General features: G+C 35.3%; 3 protein-coding genes across 4 annotated transcripts; all 3 read left to right on the forward strand.

The window, feature by feature from the left end:
* Window positions 1–300: 300 nt before the first annotated feature.
* On the forward strand, window positions 301–7424 carry LOC145588227 (RNA pseudouridine synthase 4, mitochondrial-like). 2 transcript variants are annotated; one of them, XM_081644877.1, is made up of 11 exons: window positions 301–780; window positions 1209–1277; window positions 1382–1525; window positions 1610–1657; window positions 1760–1840; window positions 3088–3201; window positions 3362–3466; window positions 6277–6382; window positions 6518–6564; window positions 6662–7044; window positions 7189–7424. In XM_081644877.1, the coding sequence occupies exons 1-10, from the start codon at window positions 418–420 to the stop codon at window positions 7022–7024; spliced, it is 1440 nt and encodes a 479-aa protein (XP_081501003.1). In that variant the 5' UTR covers window positions 301–417; the 3' UTR covers window positions 7025–7044; window positions 7189–7424. The 2 variants fall into 2 exon arrangements, with proteins under 2 accessions (XP_081501003.1, XP_081501002.1); XM_081644876.1 differs by having other exon boundaries at window positions 302–780; window positions 6662–7424.
* A 2215-nt stretch (window positions 7425–9639) lies between these two features.
* Window positions 9640–13401, forward strand: LOC145589915 (putative cinnamyl alcohol dehydrogenase 1). The gene is made up of 5 exons (XM_081646621.1): window positions 9640–9942; window positions 10565–10678; window positions 11389–11616; window positions 11778–12217; window positions 12965–13401. Exons 1-5 carry the CDS (start codon window positions 9854–9856, stop codon window positions 13165–13167), a joined length of 1074 nt encoding a protein of 357 aa, XP_081502747.1. The 5' UTR covers window positions 9640–9853; the 3' UTR covers window positions 13168–13401.
* Window positions 13402–15341: 1940 nt separating this feature from the next.
* On the forward strand, window positions 15342–18302 carry LOC145588228 (uncharacterized). The gene is made up of 6 exons (XM_081644878.1): window positions 15342–15583; window positions 15769–15846; window positions 15944–16013; window positions 16874–16983; window positions 17490–17604; window positions 18003–18302. The coding sequence occupies exons 2-6, from the start codon at window positions 15786–15788 to the stop codon at window positions 18085–18087; spliced, it is 441 nt and encodes a 146-aa protein (XP_081501004.1). The 5' UTR covers window positions 15342–15583; window positions 15769–15785; the 3' UTR covers window positions 18088–18302.
* The last annotated feature ends 786 nt before the right edge of the window (window positions 18303–19088 follow it).

Below are 19088 nucleotides of genomic sequence, written 5' to 3' on the forward strand. Positions count from 1 at the left end.
TACAGACCGTATAGTCTTCTAATGATTTTTCATTTTTTTTTGTTTTATTATCTTTTTTATAATATATAATAACTATTTTAATTTATTTAAAATTATATAAATATTAAAATGCGGTTTACTGGTTTACGGTTTGGTTTGGTTTATAATTTTGAAAAACCAAACCAAACCGCAAAACGTATTTCCCAAAAAATCGAAACCAAACCGTATTTTCCCAAACCGTAAACCAAACCAAACCGCTAAAATGCGGTTTGGTCTGGTTTGGTTACGGTCTAGACCAAACTGTGTACAGCCCTAATCTTGAGGTCACGAGGTCAAGTCACGTTTAAACCTAAGTCGAACTACGGATTACGGAATAGCTAATTAAGCGAATTTTAGTAACAAAGCACCCGAACCCCCTTCACTTGGGAGAACCAGAAAATGACAGGACCTTTATTTTTCCGGCCAGTTCTCCGTTCTCCGGCATCCGCCGCCGCAAAAATCGAAACTTTCTACCAACAACAATGTCATCGTTTCACCTCCGCCGCCGTTAAACAGGAAACCCACCAGTCTACGGCGAAAAACGACGGCGGTGACGGCGAGAGAGGCAAAGGAAAGTGGGTGACTTTGCCGCCGTATAACGCAACCACAAACGTCGATTCACTGGGTAGAAGATTAAGCCGCCGAGATATTGAAGCACAAAATGAGTCCATCAAAACGACGATGTCTGCTTTGAAATGGGTTGTTCGTTGTTGCCCTCATCTTCCTCAATCACTTGTTCAGAAACTCTTTCGTCTTAGACAGGTTTGTTTTTCTCTCTCTTCAGAAATTATGAACTGCTACTGATTGTAATTTTTTGGTGGTTGTTAAAAAATCGATTTTTTTAATTATGTTTGATGTATGTGAATATAAGGTTTTTGTTAATTTCTTGAATTATGAAATTGTTTCATTAAGTATGTTTGGTGTAATGTTACTGACATTTTTACTTACCTCTTAATCTTGATTGTATTGGGGTGTTCTAATGAAATTATGTGATATATATGTATTTAATTATGAGCCGTTAGGACAATGTGACAATTAATTCCAGACGAAGGGATTGTTTGTGATTGGTTTTAGCCTTTTAGGTGTAGGGAAAGATTAAAGATAGCACTAGAGGAAGTTGGGTTTGGGGGGAAAGGGGATCTTTGGGAAGATTAATGCTTTAGAAGACTCATTATTTGAGGCTGTGGCAGGTTAGAAGAGAATGCATAGAAGGAGATGTGGACTGCAGCGGTGATTCCCAAAAACGCCGGTTGAAAAGGGTAATTTGAACGAGATTGCTCATGTAGTCTATATGTTTCTATGATCATTGCTAATGATAGTTGTTAAGTGTCTAATTCTGAGTAGTAAATTTGATTATTGGAAGGTGGGAGCTAAGGACTTGATGAAGAAAGGAGAGCGTGTTTTTCTTCCTATTTCTGTTCAAGGATCATCACCTGTGAAGAAGCAGAAAAAGTATGAGTGCAGTGAAGAAGAAATGAACTTCATCTGCGGCCTTGAGTTGTATAAGGTTCTATAATGTTGAATTTGTAATTTTGACTGTTGTTTTATGAGTTTCACTTGGATAATGGCTTTTGGTATGGTGTAATTTCAGGATTCTGCTATTATTGCTATCAATAAACCCCCGAAACTGCCAGTACAGGTAATGTGGGCAGGTATAACATGAACATTTTTGCATTTGCTGCTGTGATATGTAAGAAACTATGCATCTTGCTTCACTCTTACACTGATCAACATTCTTTAGGGTGGCATTGGGATCAAAAAGAGTTTAGATGAATTGGCTGCTACGTGTCTGAGATATGACTCCAATGAACCTCCCAGGCTGGTGAGTTATATTTCCTTTCCTATTCTAACACGAACTGCCTCTTTGTAAAGTGTTGGGGCAAAGTGTATACATCAAAGCTCCCTTTTTCTATCCCGCACTGGATGGCTGTTAGAAGTGATGCGGTAATGGTATATTGGTATTGCATGGTCGTGGTATCATGTAAATTGCTGTTGGTTAATGTCCAAAGTTTGGCAGAGCACATGGTGTGTTCTATTGTTTGTGGTGTAACCTGCAAAGTCAAGAGGGAACTTAAGAACTATTGTGTTAAGTTTGTGACAAAACGTATGAACTATTTTTCTTTTTTGCATGAGGGATATGCACATGCATACCCACAGGGGCGGACCATAAGAGAGACTAAACGCGGCTTGGCCCCTGATAACTTTGGGATAAAAAAAATTACTTAGTATATAAAGGCCCAATAAAAAGAATACTTATTGCTTTTCTTACCTAGCAGCCTAGGCCCTAATAGAGCTAAATATAGAGTGAAATACTAATTTACAATACGGAGTAGTAAATAACTACCCACTAAAAGTATGTTATATTTCGCCACTAAAAAACAAATTGATAATTTTAGGTGACAAAATGTTATCAAGGTCAATAGATTATTCAATTAAAAGTATTTGGTACATTTTTACCTTTGGTATATCGCTCTTTATTTCTTTACTAATGTCTATTAATTGACAAGTTGTTTTTAACTTTTGATTTGTGAACGAATTATAATGCATTGATAATAAATAAATCAATTCCTAATGTATGTATGCTTAAAGTTAGTTTCTTGTTTTCGTTCATATTATATTTTTGAATTGGCCCCCGAAAGAAAAAGTTTCAAGATCCGCCACTGCATACCCATCTTGTGAACTACGTCTGCCACTGCTGCTGAAAGGGATGTTGTCTAAGAAGTAGTCTCTAGGGAAGGATTGAATAAAATGTAATGTTATATCTGAAAGAAAGTGGACCAATATGTAAGATCTCAAATTATAAGTACTTCATTTGTATTGATTGGAGCTTTGGAAGTAGTATTTGAAGAGTGAAAATGAGTATATTGGGAGTGTCAACACTCATGAGATATTTGTACACGGCATTTTTTGCAGTTTATCTTGAATATGTGAAGTTTATAAGTAGATGTTATGTATCTGTGGTTTAAATCTCAGAACAAGGCTGAACCACTGAATCATCTATTATTTATTTATTTGTCTTGCTTTCTTGTTTAAATAAGTCTGTTACTGAAAAGTTCATGTTTCTTTAAGGTACACAGACTCGATAGAGATAGTAGTGGAATATTAGTGATGGGAAGAACACAAACAAGCACAGCAATCCTTCACTCTGTTTTCCGTGAGAAAACTATTGGTACACTGGAAAATGTAAGTTGCTGTAGTTTACAACTTAAGTTGTGTTCTTTCTTGACAGGCCATTGTTTAAACATTAATCTCAAGTCCCCCCCCCCCCCCCCCCCCCTCTCAAATTGCTGTGAGGAAGCAACTGTTATAGCTGATAAGAGAGATGAAATAATTTTAATTTCAGAACGAGATTGACTGGGGGAAGATGATCCTACAAAAGAGATACTTGGCACTTGTCTTTGGAGTTCCTAAACACTGCAAGGGATTGATCTCAGCACCACTAGCAAAGGTACTTGCTCTTGTCATTAACCTCTTACATCTATTGTTTATCGTTTATACATATTCCTATAATGTTTCATTTAACTTTTAACACATACAATACATGGCTCAAGTTAGCCTTTGATCAGGTTGTACTCAGCCTGTCGTTGTGGTGTCACTTATTCTCCATTACGGTTAAACTCCTCTTTTTCAGCTACATTATTACACTGTGGTCATGCTTTAAAAATGTATGGAAAATTCTTGAGGTTCTCTTGTCGCTGAATTTCCACTGATCTTTTGACATATAGTGTATGTTGAGCTGGCATTTATTAAGCCTATTGGAAAGGTTGTGCCTGTGAGGCAAACACACATCTGTTGGAAAGGTTGTTCTCTTATGGTTGCTCTATGTGATAGACTCATGCTTGCTGGACTATCATAGTTTCACACACACCGTTAACACATAATACAGAGGCAAAAGAGCGAATCGATTGATAATATTGAAAAGCACTAAAGCAGGGGTTTGTACAAGCTAGCAACTTTAGGATGCCAATATTGATAATAAGTGACTTTAGGTCACAACTCTCTCAAGGATTCACTCCCAAACTTCTGCCTCCTCTTCCCCCTCCCCCCCCCCCCCCCCTTCTCTATTTATAATAAAGCTTAAGACTACTAACCTAATAGTACTAGACTAGACTACCAATATTGCCCCTCCTTAGGTTAGTCTATTACACTCTATATGAAGTAGAATTAGCCCCATGAAAAATTTAACCCATATTCTGAAATAAGATTTGTGTTGAAAGAGGAGCCGTTGTTGATCTTAGACCTAGCTACCTGTGGTTGATTGCTTGTCACATACCTAACAATAATAAACCTAACTAGACCACTACTATGTAGACGGGCAAGCAAGGGTCGGATCCCAAGAGACTATGGTTCAACTAATTAAAATAGACTAAAGTAACTACTAAGCAAGTAACCAAATCAAATAAATGAGAATTAATAACTAAATATCAAAGAAGGACGATTAAACTAAATAATATGATAAATCAAATACTAAAGACGTCCAAGATCAAGCATTACCACAAATACAACCAATGCAATAATAATTCTACCCCCAATATATAAATCAATTAACAAGAGGAAAAGTAATCCTTAGATAATACCAAAGGTCTCTTTCGAGTTATCAATTGCTTCTCTAATCACAATCATACCATTCTCATGGAATCATGTAAATTAGAGACATTAAGCACATTACTCTAACTTCGTAATAATTCATTTTACTATTCTCATGAAGAACTTCAAACCCTTAATTAATCTATTCAATTATGTTAAAACCCAACTCTCGTTGCGATTAAAACAAAGGAATAATAACAATACTAATTATCTCTAATCTAGTATTGGCATAAGCACAATCAATTAAGCATGTCAATTGGGATTATTATTGGAGAATTTAAAGATTTAATTCATGCATTAATCATTTTCGGGCTCCGTAAGATCCCGGATTAAGAGACTACTCACACATATTAACGAAAGCAAAAACAATATTCAATGAAGAAAACATGATTAATAAACAAAAAAAAGTGAAAGAGGAAGAAAAGATGAATACTAATTACTTGAATGAAGAAAAGTACCAATTGTTCATGAACAAAGATCAAAACTTGAAAGTGCAAATTAATCTAAGATTTAGAGAAAATATTAGGGTTCTAATGAAGTTTTTAAAGCCGGAAATAATAACTAACTCCCTTAATCGGGGTTTACAAAGGGTATTTATATCCCTTAACATAAGAAATCCCAAAAAAAAGGTGAAAATATGCTCTGCGAAATTATGCTCGGGCAGCCAGGGCAACGCCGCCCGGTCGGGCGCGAGAAGCAGATTCGACTTGCCCTTCTTCAAGTGGCCCTTCTTGTGTTAGTTGGCAGCCAGGGCAATGCCACCCGGCTCGGGTGATGGGAAGTCGAACTCTCTATCTCATCCACAATGCTCTTCTCTTCTCCTTCCTTCGCCCTGGTTGCCAGGGCGGACACGGGATACTACTCCTTCATCGTAATGTATTCTTGTGACCATCCAAATTAGTCTCGTTCATCTTGAAATACATCAAAAACAACGAAACTACCCATAAAAGCATAATATGATCACAACCAAACCAAATCAAGCTATGAACAACTAATCTAGAATCAAAAACTACCTAAATGGACTCTAAAAACACGCACAATATACGACTTATCAGTGGTCTCACAATCATGTGTAAGCCACTTCTCCATATCACTCTGCTTTGATGGCTCCCACACAACAATCTTGCTTTGGCCCTCCAACTCTCTCTCTCTTTTTTTTTTGTTATGTAAAGTGGTGTAATGATATTAAAAAGGGTTTAAAATAGGTATATAAACATACTAGAACGGCAGTGCCACACTCCTTGTTGTAGCTTGTGTTCTTTTACATTGACGGATTCATATTTGTTAATATAGATATATTTTCTTAGTTGTTTTTTTTGTAATCCTGATACAATGGAGTTCACCTGCTTATCAAATATTTCGAAATTGGACATTTGGACCTGCATACATTCTACTTTTGTAATTGTACATATCATTGCCTTGTGTAAGCACTGTTTTTGAACTGGTATTAGATTATCATTCTGTTTTATCATTGCACATAAGCTGAGATCCAACCCTCTTTGCTGTCCCCTCCCCCCCCCCCCCCCCCCCTCTCTTCTCCTAACCATCATATCTTCACATCATCTGACTACTTTTGGTGTTATCTATATGTGGTGGTTGTGTTTGAATAACTATTAGCGCTAGTTTAATGATTGAGACTCATCAATTCACTTGTACTTCATATTATTTTAGGTGTTGGTAGATGATGGAAAGTCAGAACGAATTACTATTGCAGACCGTGCTTCCTCATCCCAGCATGCTATTACAGAGTATAGAGTCATCGAGACTTCTGCTTATGGTAAATTATTTTTTGATACATTTTTTAGCATAAAAGGTTTTCGTTCTAAATGGATTTTGTTCTTGCGTGCTGATCAAAGAGGAGACTTCTGGAATATGGTTCGCTGACCTTTTAATTTTCCTGATAATTTCCCAGGGTATACATGGTTAGAGTTATGCCCAGCCACTGGCAGGAAACACCAGGTAAATTCTGATAGACATCTTTACTCCTGACTATGGTCTTTGCTCCGTGTCAGGATTAATTTAACATTACACCCATCTATAAAATTGCCAAATGCAGCTTCGAGTACATTGTGCGGAAGTTTTAGGTACACCTATTGTTGGAGATTACAAATACGGTTGGCAAGCTCATCGGAGATGGGAACCTTTAGCACCAAGTCCCAACGAGAAATTTGTTGAAGCAAAACCAGATCCCCTTGGCCTCGATTTAGAATTCGGCAGCATCACTGAAAAGCAACCCCATTTACATCTGCACTGTAAACAGATGGTTTTGCCGAACATTTCTCTCGCTCTTGATCATGTCTCCCCTGATTCGGATTATGACTTCTCTAAGTTGGAGAGCGTAAACTTGGTAGCCTCCTTGCCATTGCACATGCAGAAGAGTTGGGACCTTCTGAATTACCTTGCTCAGCAAAGTTCCTGATCATTATTCATTAGTAAATGGTACTCTCAACTTCTCTAATTCTTTCATCCATTTTGAGCAACCTAGTAAATGTCATGTTTTCGGCTTATATTATTTAGTTTTGCTTCTGATAGAGATTGCAATATAGCCTCTAATGTGTTGATTTCCTTCTTGGTGTTACACAGTCATGATTCTTTTCTAGAGTAGGTTTAGCAAAAGAAGTGAGATTGGAGCAACTTCTATGTGATACATCTCAACCTTGTCTTTTTACATTGAAACATCTCAACCTTATGTAAAATGAAACAATATTTACTTTTCAAACTCTATAGATATTATATACTCCCTTAGTTCAGATTGTATTGATTCAGATAGAAAAAATTGGTCAATATACGGAGAAACAATTTATTCTAGACGGACGAAGTAATACATATAGCTGATAAATGTTTTACTCCGTAGTAGTTTTCTTTACGACTCTACAATTATGAGCCAAGGGTGATATCAGAAACGATATTATATCCACAACTATGTCAAAATTACATGAAAAGCAATATTGATGTCATATGAGATGAGAACAGAAAAGCAAGAAAAAAGTTGCAGGGGTTGAACTTGAAGTGCAAACATTGTAATATGGGGTACCGTCTTACCAACCACAACAGTGTAAAATAGCGCAAAATTGAGAGATTCAGATTGAGTGTCAAACAACTGAAGAAAAGTGCTCGAATTATGGGCAGCAAAATATCATTTTCACACCTACCCAACTTTCAAAGTTAAGTATGGTGGGGTTTGGATCTCGAATTCTTTCCTACTACTTTTCCTTCTTGTTTATCTTCGTTTTATCTTGTCTAGTCAATTTTGATATACCTAAAAATTTGTGGCTCTCACACCTTTTTGCAAGTTCTTGTATGAGATTCATTATGTCTCTATCACTAAGCCATTTTTTATTTTATTTTATTTTATTTTTTAATTTTTTTATGGTCTATCACTAAGGGCATGTTCTGATTTAGTGAAAATAACTAAAATGAACTAATTGGAGCTGAACTGAACTAAACTGAACTGTGCTAAAATGAATAATTTTATGAGAGAAGAAAATTAAGAATTGAACTGAAATTAAACGAAATTGAACAAGCCCTAAGCCATTGCATGCCTAATTCTTGGTGGAAACCCCAAAATATTTTATTATTTTTTTTTATAAAAAAAAAAGACTTTGGCAATAAACTATGATGTAAATATATGTGATTCATTATAAATATTAGATGAGATTCATTATGTCACTAGATAATTTGGTGGAGAAACAAAATATATGAATAATAAGACTTTGAGAAGAAACTATGGTGTAAATATAGTTGATTCATCAGTATAAATATTAGATGAGATTCATTATGTCACTTGATAATTTAGTGGAGATCCAAAATACATGTATAATAAGACTTAAAAAAAATTACTTGTTTGGCAATTGGCTGCTGGCCGTCGGCTGTTGCCTGGTTTGATTGGCTGTTTGTATTGGCTTTTTTGTTGGCTGTTTGATTTTTTATTAGTCTAAAAACATGTTTGGTAAAATTGGTTGTTGGATGTTATTAGTAAATTAGGTAGCCAAAGCTACTCCAAGTAGCGTTTTTATTTTGGTTTAAAAGCCAGCTTTTCAGCTGGCTAAAAAAGCCATTTACCCCAAACACAAATTTTGGATGTTTGACTAAATGAAAAAGCCAAAAGCCAATGAAAAGTCATTTACCAAACAAGCCCATGTCTCTATCACTAAGTGTTAGATGCTTCAAAATTGACTTTTTCATGTTTCGGTGAAATTAATCATGAAGAACCATTCATGATTAGACCATTCTACTAGAGGTACGTAGCTATTGAAGTAATTAACTAGAAAATCTCCCATGCATGTAAATAAACATGAAATTCTCCTAATTTACCATTCTACTAGAGGTACGTAGCTATTGAAGTAATTAACTAGAAAATCTCCCATGCATGTAAATAAACATGAAATTCTCCTAATTTGTTTGCTACAGATAGAGGTAATGAAAATATGTGCTTGCCCAATTAGGTAAATAAACAAGATTAAGAAATACTCTAAACTAATCTTCAGTTTGAATCGACTCCCTCCTATAGTCCTACTAATAACATACTCCGCATTATATTACCGAGATTTACACTAACCTCTAGTGACAATTGTGTTACCTCGTACTATTATCTAAAGTAGTCAGATACTAGTACGAGTATTATTATTATTTTTCTTTTTTTTAAATTCAAGAATGTCAAGTTAATATTAATGAGCGTGTTGGAGTCAGAATTTCTATAGACGATTATACTACCTGCGTTACATATTATTTGCAACGATTTGATATAAAGTAGAGAGGAAAAATGTCTAATCGTTGCAAATAATATGTAACGGAGGTAGTATAATTTATCCGGAGTGACTTTTTACACTCAATCATGGCTAGGTTTCTTGACAATGACGAATAAGTGACGCAGCAACCTCAATGGGATTACCTACCACAAAACCACCTTCTTTAACGTACAACCTTTTAAATTTGCCACGAGTGCGCTTTGGCCTATTTAAACAATTATTGCTGATTTTGCCCTCGTTTCTTGCTATTTTGCTACCTTCACCAACCTTTTAAAAACAAAATCGTATTTTTAAACATATTTTTATTCTTTTGTTGCGCCTGTCTATATATAATAATTCCATAACTTATCTTCCTTTTTCTACAGTATATATTCCCACTTCTAAGCTCCTTTCTACTCCCACCAATAATATATCAACAACTATAAATTATAACTCATAATTTTCTTCAAATTTCACTCTAAATATTTGAAGGAAAAACAAAAAAAAAAGGGTAACATAAGATGGGTAAACAAGAATCAGAAAGGGTGATCAAAGGATACGCTGCTAGAGACTCCTCGGGTATTCTCTCGCCGTATTCCTTCCCTCTAAGGTACTCGATCTCACTCTCGAGCAATTGTTTTGTAATCTATATGATCTCGGCTTATGATAAGTTCACACGTCAAAAGGGTCATTTAAATTTAAATTGGATATTGCTTTGTTTGTTGAATAGAACTGAACTGATTTCATTGATTAGACTCGATTTTATTGATCAAAATTGAATTTTTTGTGGATTTGATAGTCTTTTTCAAAATACATGATTGATTTTTCGTGCTTAAACATCAAATGTATTAACCGAAGAACTAGTTTACGTATCTTATTGAGTAATGGTTTTGCGGGCCATAAATAACTTAAATGATTTTGCATGTACTATAATGGTGAATCTAGAATACTAAGCTTGAAGGCACACTTAGTGAATAATTATGTAGACATAGATATTTATATTATCAATATAACATAATTTTAAATCAATAAAAGAAACTTAAAAGTATTATTGGTTGGGCCCGTGCCACCCAAGCACCCATATAGTGCCAGAATTTATATCCCTTAATTTTCATATTTTCATTAAATTAATACAGTACAAGTAATATACTTGGTATATATTTTTCAAATATGTATGGACGAATTATATTTTGGCAAAGCAATATGATAAAAATGGTTAATCTGTAATACAGGAAAACAGGTGAAGAAGACGTATACATAAAAGTAGTATCCTGTGGAATATGTCACACTGATCTTCATCAGGCCAAGAATGACCTTGGCATGTCTCGTTATCCCATGGTTCCTGGGTTTGTATTCGATCTCTTAATTTAAATCTGTTTTTTCGTCGTATGTTTTGATGATTGTACTTTGTACTACTAGTCCCTCTATTATGAATTCATTGTCGCATTGCTTCAACCCTCAGAAAGTTGCTTCACGTATAAGGATTGTGCGACATGACATAATATGAATATCATGTTATATTTTAAAACAAAAGAGTATAGATTTATATTAATATACAGAGCATAAACACCCATCATGGTTATTAACTTAATTATAATTTTTAGGATCTTGCCTGAGAGATAATTACATAATTTAAAAGTTGGTCATCTTTAATCAAAAGCGTTTTGTTTTACCAAACTTGAAATGACATGCTCCGCACCTAATATAGGAATTTGAGGTACATGTTACTCTAAAAAAATTCTATCTTGGACCCATTCATCACCCGTAACTTTGAAAACATATGGTGTATTGTGTACATAAAGTCTTACAAACCTTAAAAGTTTATCTGAATTTTGTAGATTGATATAATTAGAAAAGTGACTTGTTAGCACTCCCACTTTTGACTCCTAATTAGTTCGGATGTATTAATTGGTTACAAAACTGATTCAAATTAAATTACACTATCAACGTGTCATTAATATAATTTTCTCATCATAAAGAAGTACCTTTTTTTTTTGTTACGTTTCAATGATTTTAGTATTACTTATAATTTAGTTAACTGTTTTACACCATGCAGACATGAGGTGGTGGGAGAAGTGGTGGAGGTAGGGTCAAACGTGACCAAGTTCAAAGTAGGTGATTGCGTGGGAATCGGGGTGATCGTCGGATGTTGTAGGAACTGCCACCCTTGCAAGTCGGAAGAAGAGCAATATTGCAACAAGAAGATTTGGTCTTATAATGATGTCTACACCGATGGCAACCCCACTCAAGGTGGCTTCGCCACTAACATGGTTGTAGATCAAAAGTACGTAATACTAATTTAAACTTGAAACTCCATTGTCTATTGGACTTTTATTGGACTGTCCCAACTTTTACTTGAAACATCACGTGACAACTAATTTTGGACAAGTATCGCAATAATAACACAGTAAATTTAACATAGAAATGTGTTATATTTCTTGGCAGATTTGTGGTGAAAATACCAGAAGGGATGGAACCAGTGCAAGCAGCCCCACTATTATGTGCAGGAGTAACAATATTCAGCCCACTAAAACATTTTGGGCTAAACAAGAGTGGGCTAAGAGGGGGGATATTGGGCCTTGGAGGTGTGGGCCACATGGGAGTAAAAATAGCCAAAGCAATGGGCCATAATGTGACGGTGATAAGCTCATCTGATAAGAAGAGAAAGGAAGCATTGGATGATTTGGGTGCTGATAATTATGTGGTTAGCTCAAATGCTGAGAAAATGCAAGAATTGACCGACTCACTTGACTATATTATTGACACTATTCCTGTGTTTCACCCACTCGAGCCTTACCTTCCTCTCTTGAAGTTGAATGGCAAGTTGATTTTGAATGGTGTTATTAATACTCCTCTTTCTTTTCTCACCCCGATGGTCATGCTTGGTAAGTCTGAAACCCTTTTCTTGTATAACGTTTTATTTTATAAAACTTTCAATTATTTAGTCTTGAGGTCCATGGTGTAGATATATATGAATTAATGTTGAGGGTCCTTATATAAATAATACTTGGTACCTTTGAAACCAACATTTCTTCTTTACCATTATTATTAATTCAATTAAAATTTAGTTGTACCTCATATTCGTCTAGGACAATTACAAACATCATTTCCCCACACTTTTATTAGGTTTATTCAATATTTTAGCCGTTGACTTATTATAAGATCTAAGTATAATAAGGTGTCATGTCAAGTCATTCTATTTCAATTGGCATACATTAAGCAAGGCTATTTCAACAATTACGGCTAACTTAAAATAAGTTACATGTCATATCACATTGAAACTAATATAATCTCATAATCCAAATAGATAAAAAGTATTGTTCAAAGTTAGACCTATGTCAAGATAACAACTATTGGGTGAAATGTTCATGACTAAAGGCCTGTTCTTTTCAGCTTAATTTCAGTTCAGTTCAGTTCAGTTCCTAATTTCCTTCTCTCATAAACAATTCAGTTCAGCTAAGTTCAGTTCAGCTCAATAAATCAGAAGGCCCTATAACTTTTAATATAATGTGAGAAATGACTAATGTGATTTTAATTGACAAATGTGAATTTTGTACACTATGTTTCATTTTAAGAAACGTGTATAGTATGGTGACAAATGAGTAATGTGATTTTTGTACACTATGTTTCAGGGAGGAAGTCCATTACAGGAAGCTTTATAGGAAGCATGAAAGAAACAGAGGAAATGCTACAATTTTGCAATGAAAAAGGTGTGACTTCTCAAATTGAGATTGTTAAGATGGATTACATTAATCAAGCTATGGAAAGGCTCGAGAAGAACGATGTTCGATACCGGTTCGTTGTTGATGTTGCCGGAAGCAAGCTTGATGGTTAATGAATTTACTTTTGCTCCATGAATTGACTTATTCTGTTCGATCTTGAGAGAATACTCCTCTGAAATATTGTGTAGTTTTTCTTTTGTATGGAAAAATGCAAGAAGAAATAATATTGAGCTGTATTCTGCCTGTAATTGATGAGCGACACTTTTTACTTGTTTTATTTTCTTTTTCTTCTTCTTTTGTATTCTATTTTGTGAAGTAATACAATGCTAAAATGTGGTGTTCGTTAACTGATTTTATTTATTTATTTTTTTTTAAAATGGGATTTAAGTTAAATTTGTTACCACAGAGTAGTAACTAGGGATGGTATCGGGTCGGATTTGGACCGGATCCAGATCCGTTTTTGTATCAAGGATCCAGATCCGACCCTGATTCGTCGGGTTTGGAAAATGGAGAGCCGGATCCAGATCCGACAGGTCCAACGGACCCGGATCCGGATTTGGGTCCAAAACGGGTCCAATATATTTTGCCTAATTTTTTGTAATAAATGTAATGTTTGGGTCAAAAAATGCATTTTAAACGTCCGTCGAGGGTTATTAATTTAAGTTCAACCTAAATTAAAGTTATACAACTAATCGAAAACCACAAAGTAACCAACTTATACACTTATGATGTTTCAAATGAGAAAGTGAAAAAATAACGATGATGTATCTGAAATGAGCATCCAAATTTCATCTCTTGAAATGACTAATTTTTATCACTACTAACATCATCAACATTTTTAATAAAGAAACAAATAATTTCAGTTTTTTTTTTATTAGGAAAATTAAAAAACAGGTAAACGGATCTGGGTTCGGGTCTAGGGGCCAGACCCGGATCCAGATCCGATTTTTTCAACAAGACCCGAGTCTGACAGGTTCAAAGTTTGAAGACCCAGATCCGTGAAAAATGGATCTGGATCCATATATCCGGATCGGGTCTAGATCCACTACCATCCCTAGTAGTAACTAGTAATGTAGTATGCAAGTTCAGGAAGAAATTCTCTATATAAATAATTACTCTTGTCATAGTGGTCATAATAATTTAATTATATAATTAGGCAATCGCTTAAATTAAAGACGAAATACCTGTTTGTCAATCAAAGGTCAATTTTCATTTAGTAAAGAGCATTTTGGTAATAGCAACACAATGATTAGACAACATTGCCAAAATCACCAAAACTATACATTTGCTTCTCAACCGATCAAACCGCCACCATAAACATTAAACACCAAGCCACATCCATAATGCAGCGACCACATCCACCACTAAAGCGAGGCCCCTGTTGTTGGCAACCCATTAGCGATACAAGGGCTTTAAGTGGGGTCCCTTGACTCCACTTGAATTTAAAAAAAACAAATCTTATCGAATTAATTTTTTTTTAATCAAATGACCCCATTAAAATTTATTAAATATATTTTCTGAATTTGCCATTATGGCAACCACCAACAAGAAGGGTTCAATAGTGAGCACTATACCAAGTCCCTTTTTAATAAGGGGCAATTTTTGAATTTTTTGGTAGAATTGAAGCTCCAAGGGCAGCGTTAACGGAGGATGATAGCACCCCTCTACTTTAGGGTTAACATTTCCCTTAATTTTACCCTTTTAACATTGAGATTTCATTTAATTTGGCGGTTAAGCCGCCGTGATATTGTCGATATGAGAAGATGGTGTCGGTGGAAATGTTACACAAGGTGTTGGTGGAAGGAGGCGATGCAAATGGTGTCGCCAATGGTGTAATTGGTGGTGTCAGTGGAAGGAGGGTGGAGTTCGGAGAAGATGGGTGGTGTCGGTGGAGAAAGGTTGAAACTTCAATGGAATATTATTGTCTAACTTGATGACTAAGCCATGACTAAGCAATAGATTGACAAGTTTTGTTAATCTCGTAGATCAACTGGGATTCCCTCAAAATTAAAGCATTTATTACCATTCATCTACTAGCTAGCATACGGAAACACTCTTTACTTTGTCAAAAGACGTGAGCAATTGGGTATTCATTTGTCTTTGTGTCATATATTTCCTTTGCTTTTATTAAGTGCCCTAATTTGACCAATGATAGCAAAATAATGTATGTAAACAATGTAAGAATCAATCTAGAACTCTTAAATTAAAACCAAGTGAGTAACGCTCTTTACTTTAATTTGCATATTCCGTATCTTATTCGATCCAAAATTGAATTTTGAATTTTTGGTGTAGATTTTGAAATTTAGTTATCTACAGTACATTTTATATCCAATTCGATTGCTAAATATTGGTTCGAATACCCGACCCATGCACAACCGGGTTTGTTAGCCCAAAGCTGTGAAGCACTTTCCTCCTATATTCCCCTCTTTCACTCTTTCTCTTCTTGCTTGAAACTTCAACTCTCCGGCACCGACCTTTGTCCGGAAACATAATCAGCGGTGTTGGATTTGGATTTCTACTTCACCATCTGTAAGTTCCCTTATCTCTCTCTCTCATTAAATGTGTGAAATTTCATAACTTTAGCCTACCCAAAAATCATTTATAGCTTTATTGTCAGATTAAGAGTTCAATTGTAATTTTTCATAAATTTGAATGTTTAAGATGGGTTTTGGATTTCTTTTAATTGGGTGATTTTGAAATTTTACTGCTTGCAGTTTCTACTTGATTATGAATGGATTGGACTGCTGTTCATAGATTGTGGGATAAATGGGCACCTGATAACGTAGGTTCAGGTTAGAAACTTCGATTTTCTGGGTTTGAATTGGGTTTTTATTAAAATTCTTATTAATATTCATGAACATTTTGTTGATTCTGCTTTTCAATTTGTAGGGCAACCTTTAAAGGCTGCATTACTTGTCAACTATGATCCTACAGGACCCTCACGCCTTTTATCAACCATGTATGACATTTTTTATTTTGCAATGATTTTTGCATTTGTTTTGAATCTTATAGTTGAAAGCATTTACTTTTCACTTCATCTCAATTAGAAGTAGTTGAATCCCCAACATGATACTTTAACACTTAATTTTGGCCAAAATCATGGAGTATTTTCACAAAGTGGCCAAGTTGAGCACTTGGACATATACCCATGTGGGACATGACTGATACGAGTACCCAAGTATAAGTAGCGTAGCATGGAGGCAAAATTATAGTTAGTTAATTTGCCCATTGATCTCTTAATTGTCTCGATATAAATGATCACTATGTAACTATGTTGTTTCTTGTATCATTGGGATGATTTGAAAAGGAAACAATTTTGTTTTGCCTAACTTGATCATATAAATGATTCTTTGTTCTAAGGGCTATGTTATTTGGCTTGGACTGTTTTTTTAATCTCAAGCGTCCCTGTGGATATTCCATATTCAATACTCCTCGGATAGGGTGGGAAGACTTGATAGTTGATACTTCAATTTAAACCGGAAAAAAAATCAACAGTCAATAATAGGGTTGTATAGGGCCTAATTCTGTGTAACATGGTTGAGGATAAACTGGTAGAGGGATAAAATATGTGTTGATCAGAGATTATGGCTTTGACAGTTTTACACTGGCACATAACAGCCAGCCATCCGCTTTTTGCCTCATCCAACATTGTTAAGCAGTGCAAATTCTGAATTGTATGGTGCTGTTTATCTAGTAGCTCAATAAAGAAGATTAATGTACACTTAAGATTTTTTTTTTTTTTTTTTTTTTCCAATTTACTTCTGATTGCTGTACTTTGAAAGGCATCTAGCTTGCTGATGGTTGATTTGGCATTTGCAGCGCAGAGCAAGAAGGATACAGAGCAGATCCTATTGAACTAAGTCAGTTTGTAAACTTTGTAAAACGCAACAACTTGCAGACTGAGACCTTTCTCCTTGGACCAAATGAATGTGAGTTGTGCTCAACTAATGACTACGAATCTATTTCTATTGTTCGGAAGGGTTTTTATTAATCTGACTTGAAAGTTTCTTGCTCTTTCTCTCTCTCTCTCTCTCATTTAACCTCTGATGTCCTATATGATCAATAAAGGTATACATCCGATACTACCTTAGACAATAGCCTAGGGAAGCCTACGTAGTATGCTTCAGCTGTTTTATATGAACATTTGCAGAATTGCAGCTTTAATTTTGTAGCAATGATGAAAAGTTCTACTTCCTCAAAAACAATAATATGTATTGAGTAATCTTCTCCTTAAATCAATGAAAATATGTCGCATATTATAGGTTGTGAAAATGAGGTTCAGTACCCAGTTGTCACTATTCTTAAATTAATAAGGATTAAGTTAAGACTTTCAAAATCAGGTCGTGGAAGTGCAATCCTTTGTTAAATTTTACTGGCTTCCAGTACACTACTGTTTTGGCCTTTCCTTCTTAACCCCTGACACTTTTTATTGTAGACTTGGTAACTTCAATTCATGAGAACTGGTTTCATGCAAGGTGCATGAACACAGCAAAGCCCTCAGGTGAAGGTGTCGTGGTGATGCAGACAGCAGCATTTCTCTTGGTAGCCCTGTAAGTATAAATATTCCATTTATCTTTTCATACCTATTGCATACTATGGAGACAATGTGTTCCTAGAATACTTTCAATTAGATCATAATCATACTTCGAATGCAAATTGCACATTCAAGTGAGTTTGTACATAGCAGTTCTTTTGTTCCTCACAATTAACAACACTTTGTTCCTAGAATACTGCCAAGTAGATCATCATACATAGAATGCAAATCACACTTTCAAGTGAGTTTGTGCATAGCATTTCTTTTGTTCCTCACATTTAATGACAGTTTGTTCCTAGTATACTGTCAAGTAGATGATCATATTTTGAATGCAAACTGCACTTTCAAGTGTGTTTGTGCATTGCAATTCTTATGTTCCTCATATGTAACTTCAATTTTCATCATGTTACACAGATATGAAGGTTCAATAGGATCTGCATCGTGTGCTGTGACTACTGCTGATCAGTTTGCAATTCAGCTAAGTCGAAAGAGCTTTTGACTTCAAATTGTTAGGGTGAGCGCAGACATGCCAGCATCTTTTAAGAGGGTTTATTAGTGAGAAAAACATTTTCCAAGAAAGGTGATTTCCCATTTTCTTGTGTTTGGTTTGGGAAGAATGGGAAACAGGTTTCCCAATTGTGAAAACTACAAGTAGTTCTCCACAGGGTGTAAAGCATTTTTTTCTTCGTAAGGGAAGCCATTCTTTTTGTCTTACCTTCCTCTTTCCCTTTTCCCCGTTCCATTTCCATTTTTCATTTTGTCCCTGACTCTTCTTGCAAGGAACCAAATACATGAAATTAATTTACAATTGTGGTTTCTTTTATATATATATATATATATATATATATATATATATATATATATATATATATATATATATATATATATATATATATATATATATATATATATACTCTTAAAAAAGAAAAGAGCGCCTTTATCTTAGTTGCTAGATGAAATATAACGGCATTGCAGAGGTCATCTTGTAAACAAAATGTATCACTAGTAATCTGAGAACAGCACGGCAGTTTAAGAGGTAAGGCCTGGATTAGTCCTGGACAGAGAGATTCAGAGGATGTGGCTGTGCAACAAGCATGAAAATTTGGGATACGACTAAATTTGGCTAGTCCTTCCTGCCTTGGGGTCACTAGTCACTACATTTTCTCGTCAGGACAAAGCAGTTCTTCAGTTTAAGTGATTTTAGGGAAGTGAGCTGGCACATTGTGTCTGGCAGTGAGTTCAACATAGAGCAGCTGGATATCACAAGCAACTGCAAATATGTGAAGCAAGGGAGCCATTCCGGGAGAACTGTTAAGCCATAGCATCATAATAAGGATAAGGACTTAAGAGCAGTCATTTACTGGAATCCCATTGAAACTCATTCCAGGCTAGCAAATAGACAGACAGTACAGGAAGAAAGGAACTGAAGAAATTTCAATCGCATCTCTTTCCTTCTTGCCCTCATGCACTTCCAAGTCCGAATTGTTAGCCTGCATAGTT

The sequence above is a fragment of the Chenopodium album genome, chromosome 17 (assembly GCF_948465745.1).
Source record: "Chenopodium album chromosome 17, dcCheAlbu1.1, whole genome shotgun sequence".
NCBI classification, from domain to species: Eukaryota; Viridiplantae; Streptophyta; class Magnoliopsida; order Caryophyllales; family Amaranthaceae; genus Chenopodium; species Chenopodium album.

Bases quoted from the DNA above. Each gene is read 5' to 3' on its own strand.
- LOC145588227 (XM_081644877.1), top strand. From the start codon at position 418: ATGACAGGACCTTTATTTTTCCGGCCAGTTCTCCGTTCTCCGGCATCC. The intron at 1,526-1,609 runs GTTCTATAATGT...GTGTAATTTCAG, and splicing joins GCGGCCTTGAGTTGTATAAG to GATTCTGCTATTATTGCTAT. The intron at 1,841-3,087 runs GTGAGTTATATT...TGTTTCTTTAAG, and splicing joins CCAATGAACCTCCCAGGCTG to GTACACAGACTCGATAGAGA.
- LOC145589915 (XM_081646621.1), top strand. From the start codon at position 9,854: ATGGGTAAACAAGAATCAGAAAGGGTGATCAAAGGATACGCTGCTAGA. The intron at 11,617-11,777 runs GTACGTAATACT...ATTTCTTGGCAG, and splicing joins AACATGGTTGTAGATCAAAA to ATTTGTGGTGAAAATACCAG. The intron at 12,218-12,964 runs GTAAGTCTGAAA...ACTATGTTTCAG, and splicing joins CACCCCGATGGTCATGCTTG to GGAGGAAGTCCATTACAGGA.
- LOC145588228 (XM_081644878.1), top strand. From the start codon at position 15,786: ATGGATTGGACTGCTGTTCATAGATTGTGGGATAAATGGGCACCTGAT. The intron at 15,847-15,943 runs GTTAGAAACTTC...TTCAATTTGTAG, and splicing joins ACCTGATAACGTAGGTTCAG to GGCAACCTTTAAAGGCTGCA. The intron at 16,014-16,873 runs GTATGACATTTT...TGGCATTTGCAG, and splicing joins TCACGCCTTTTATCAACCAT to CGCAGAGCAAGAAGGATACA.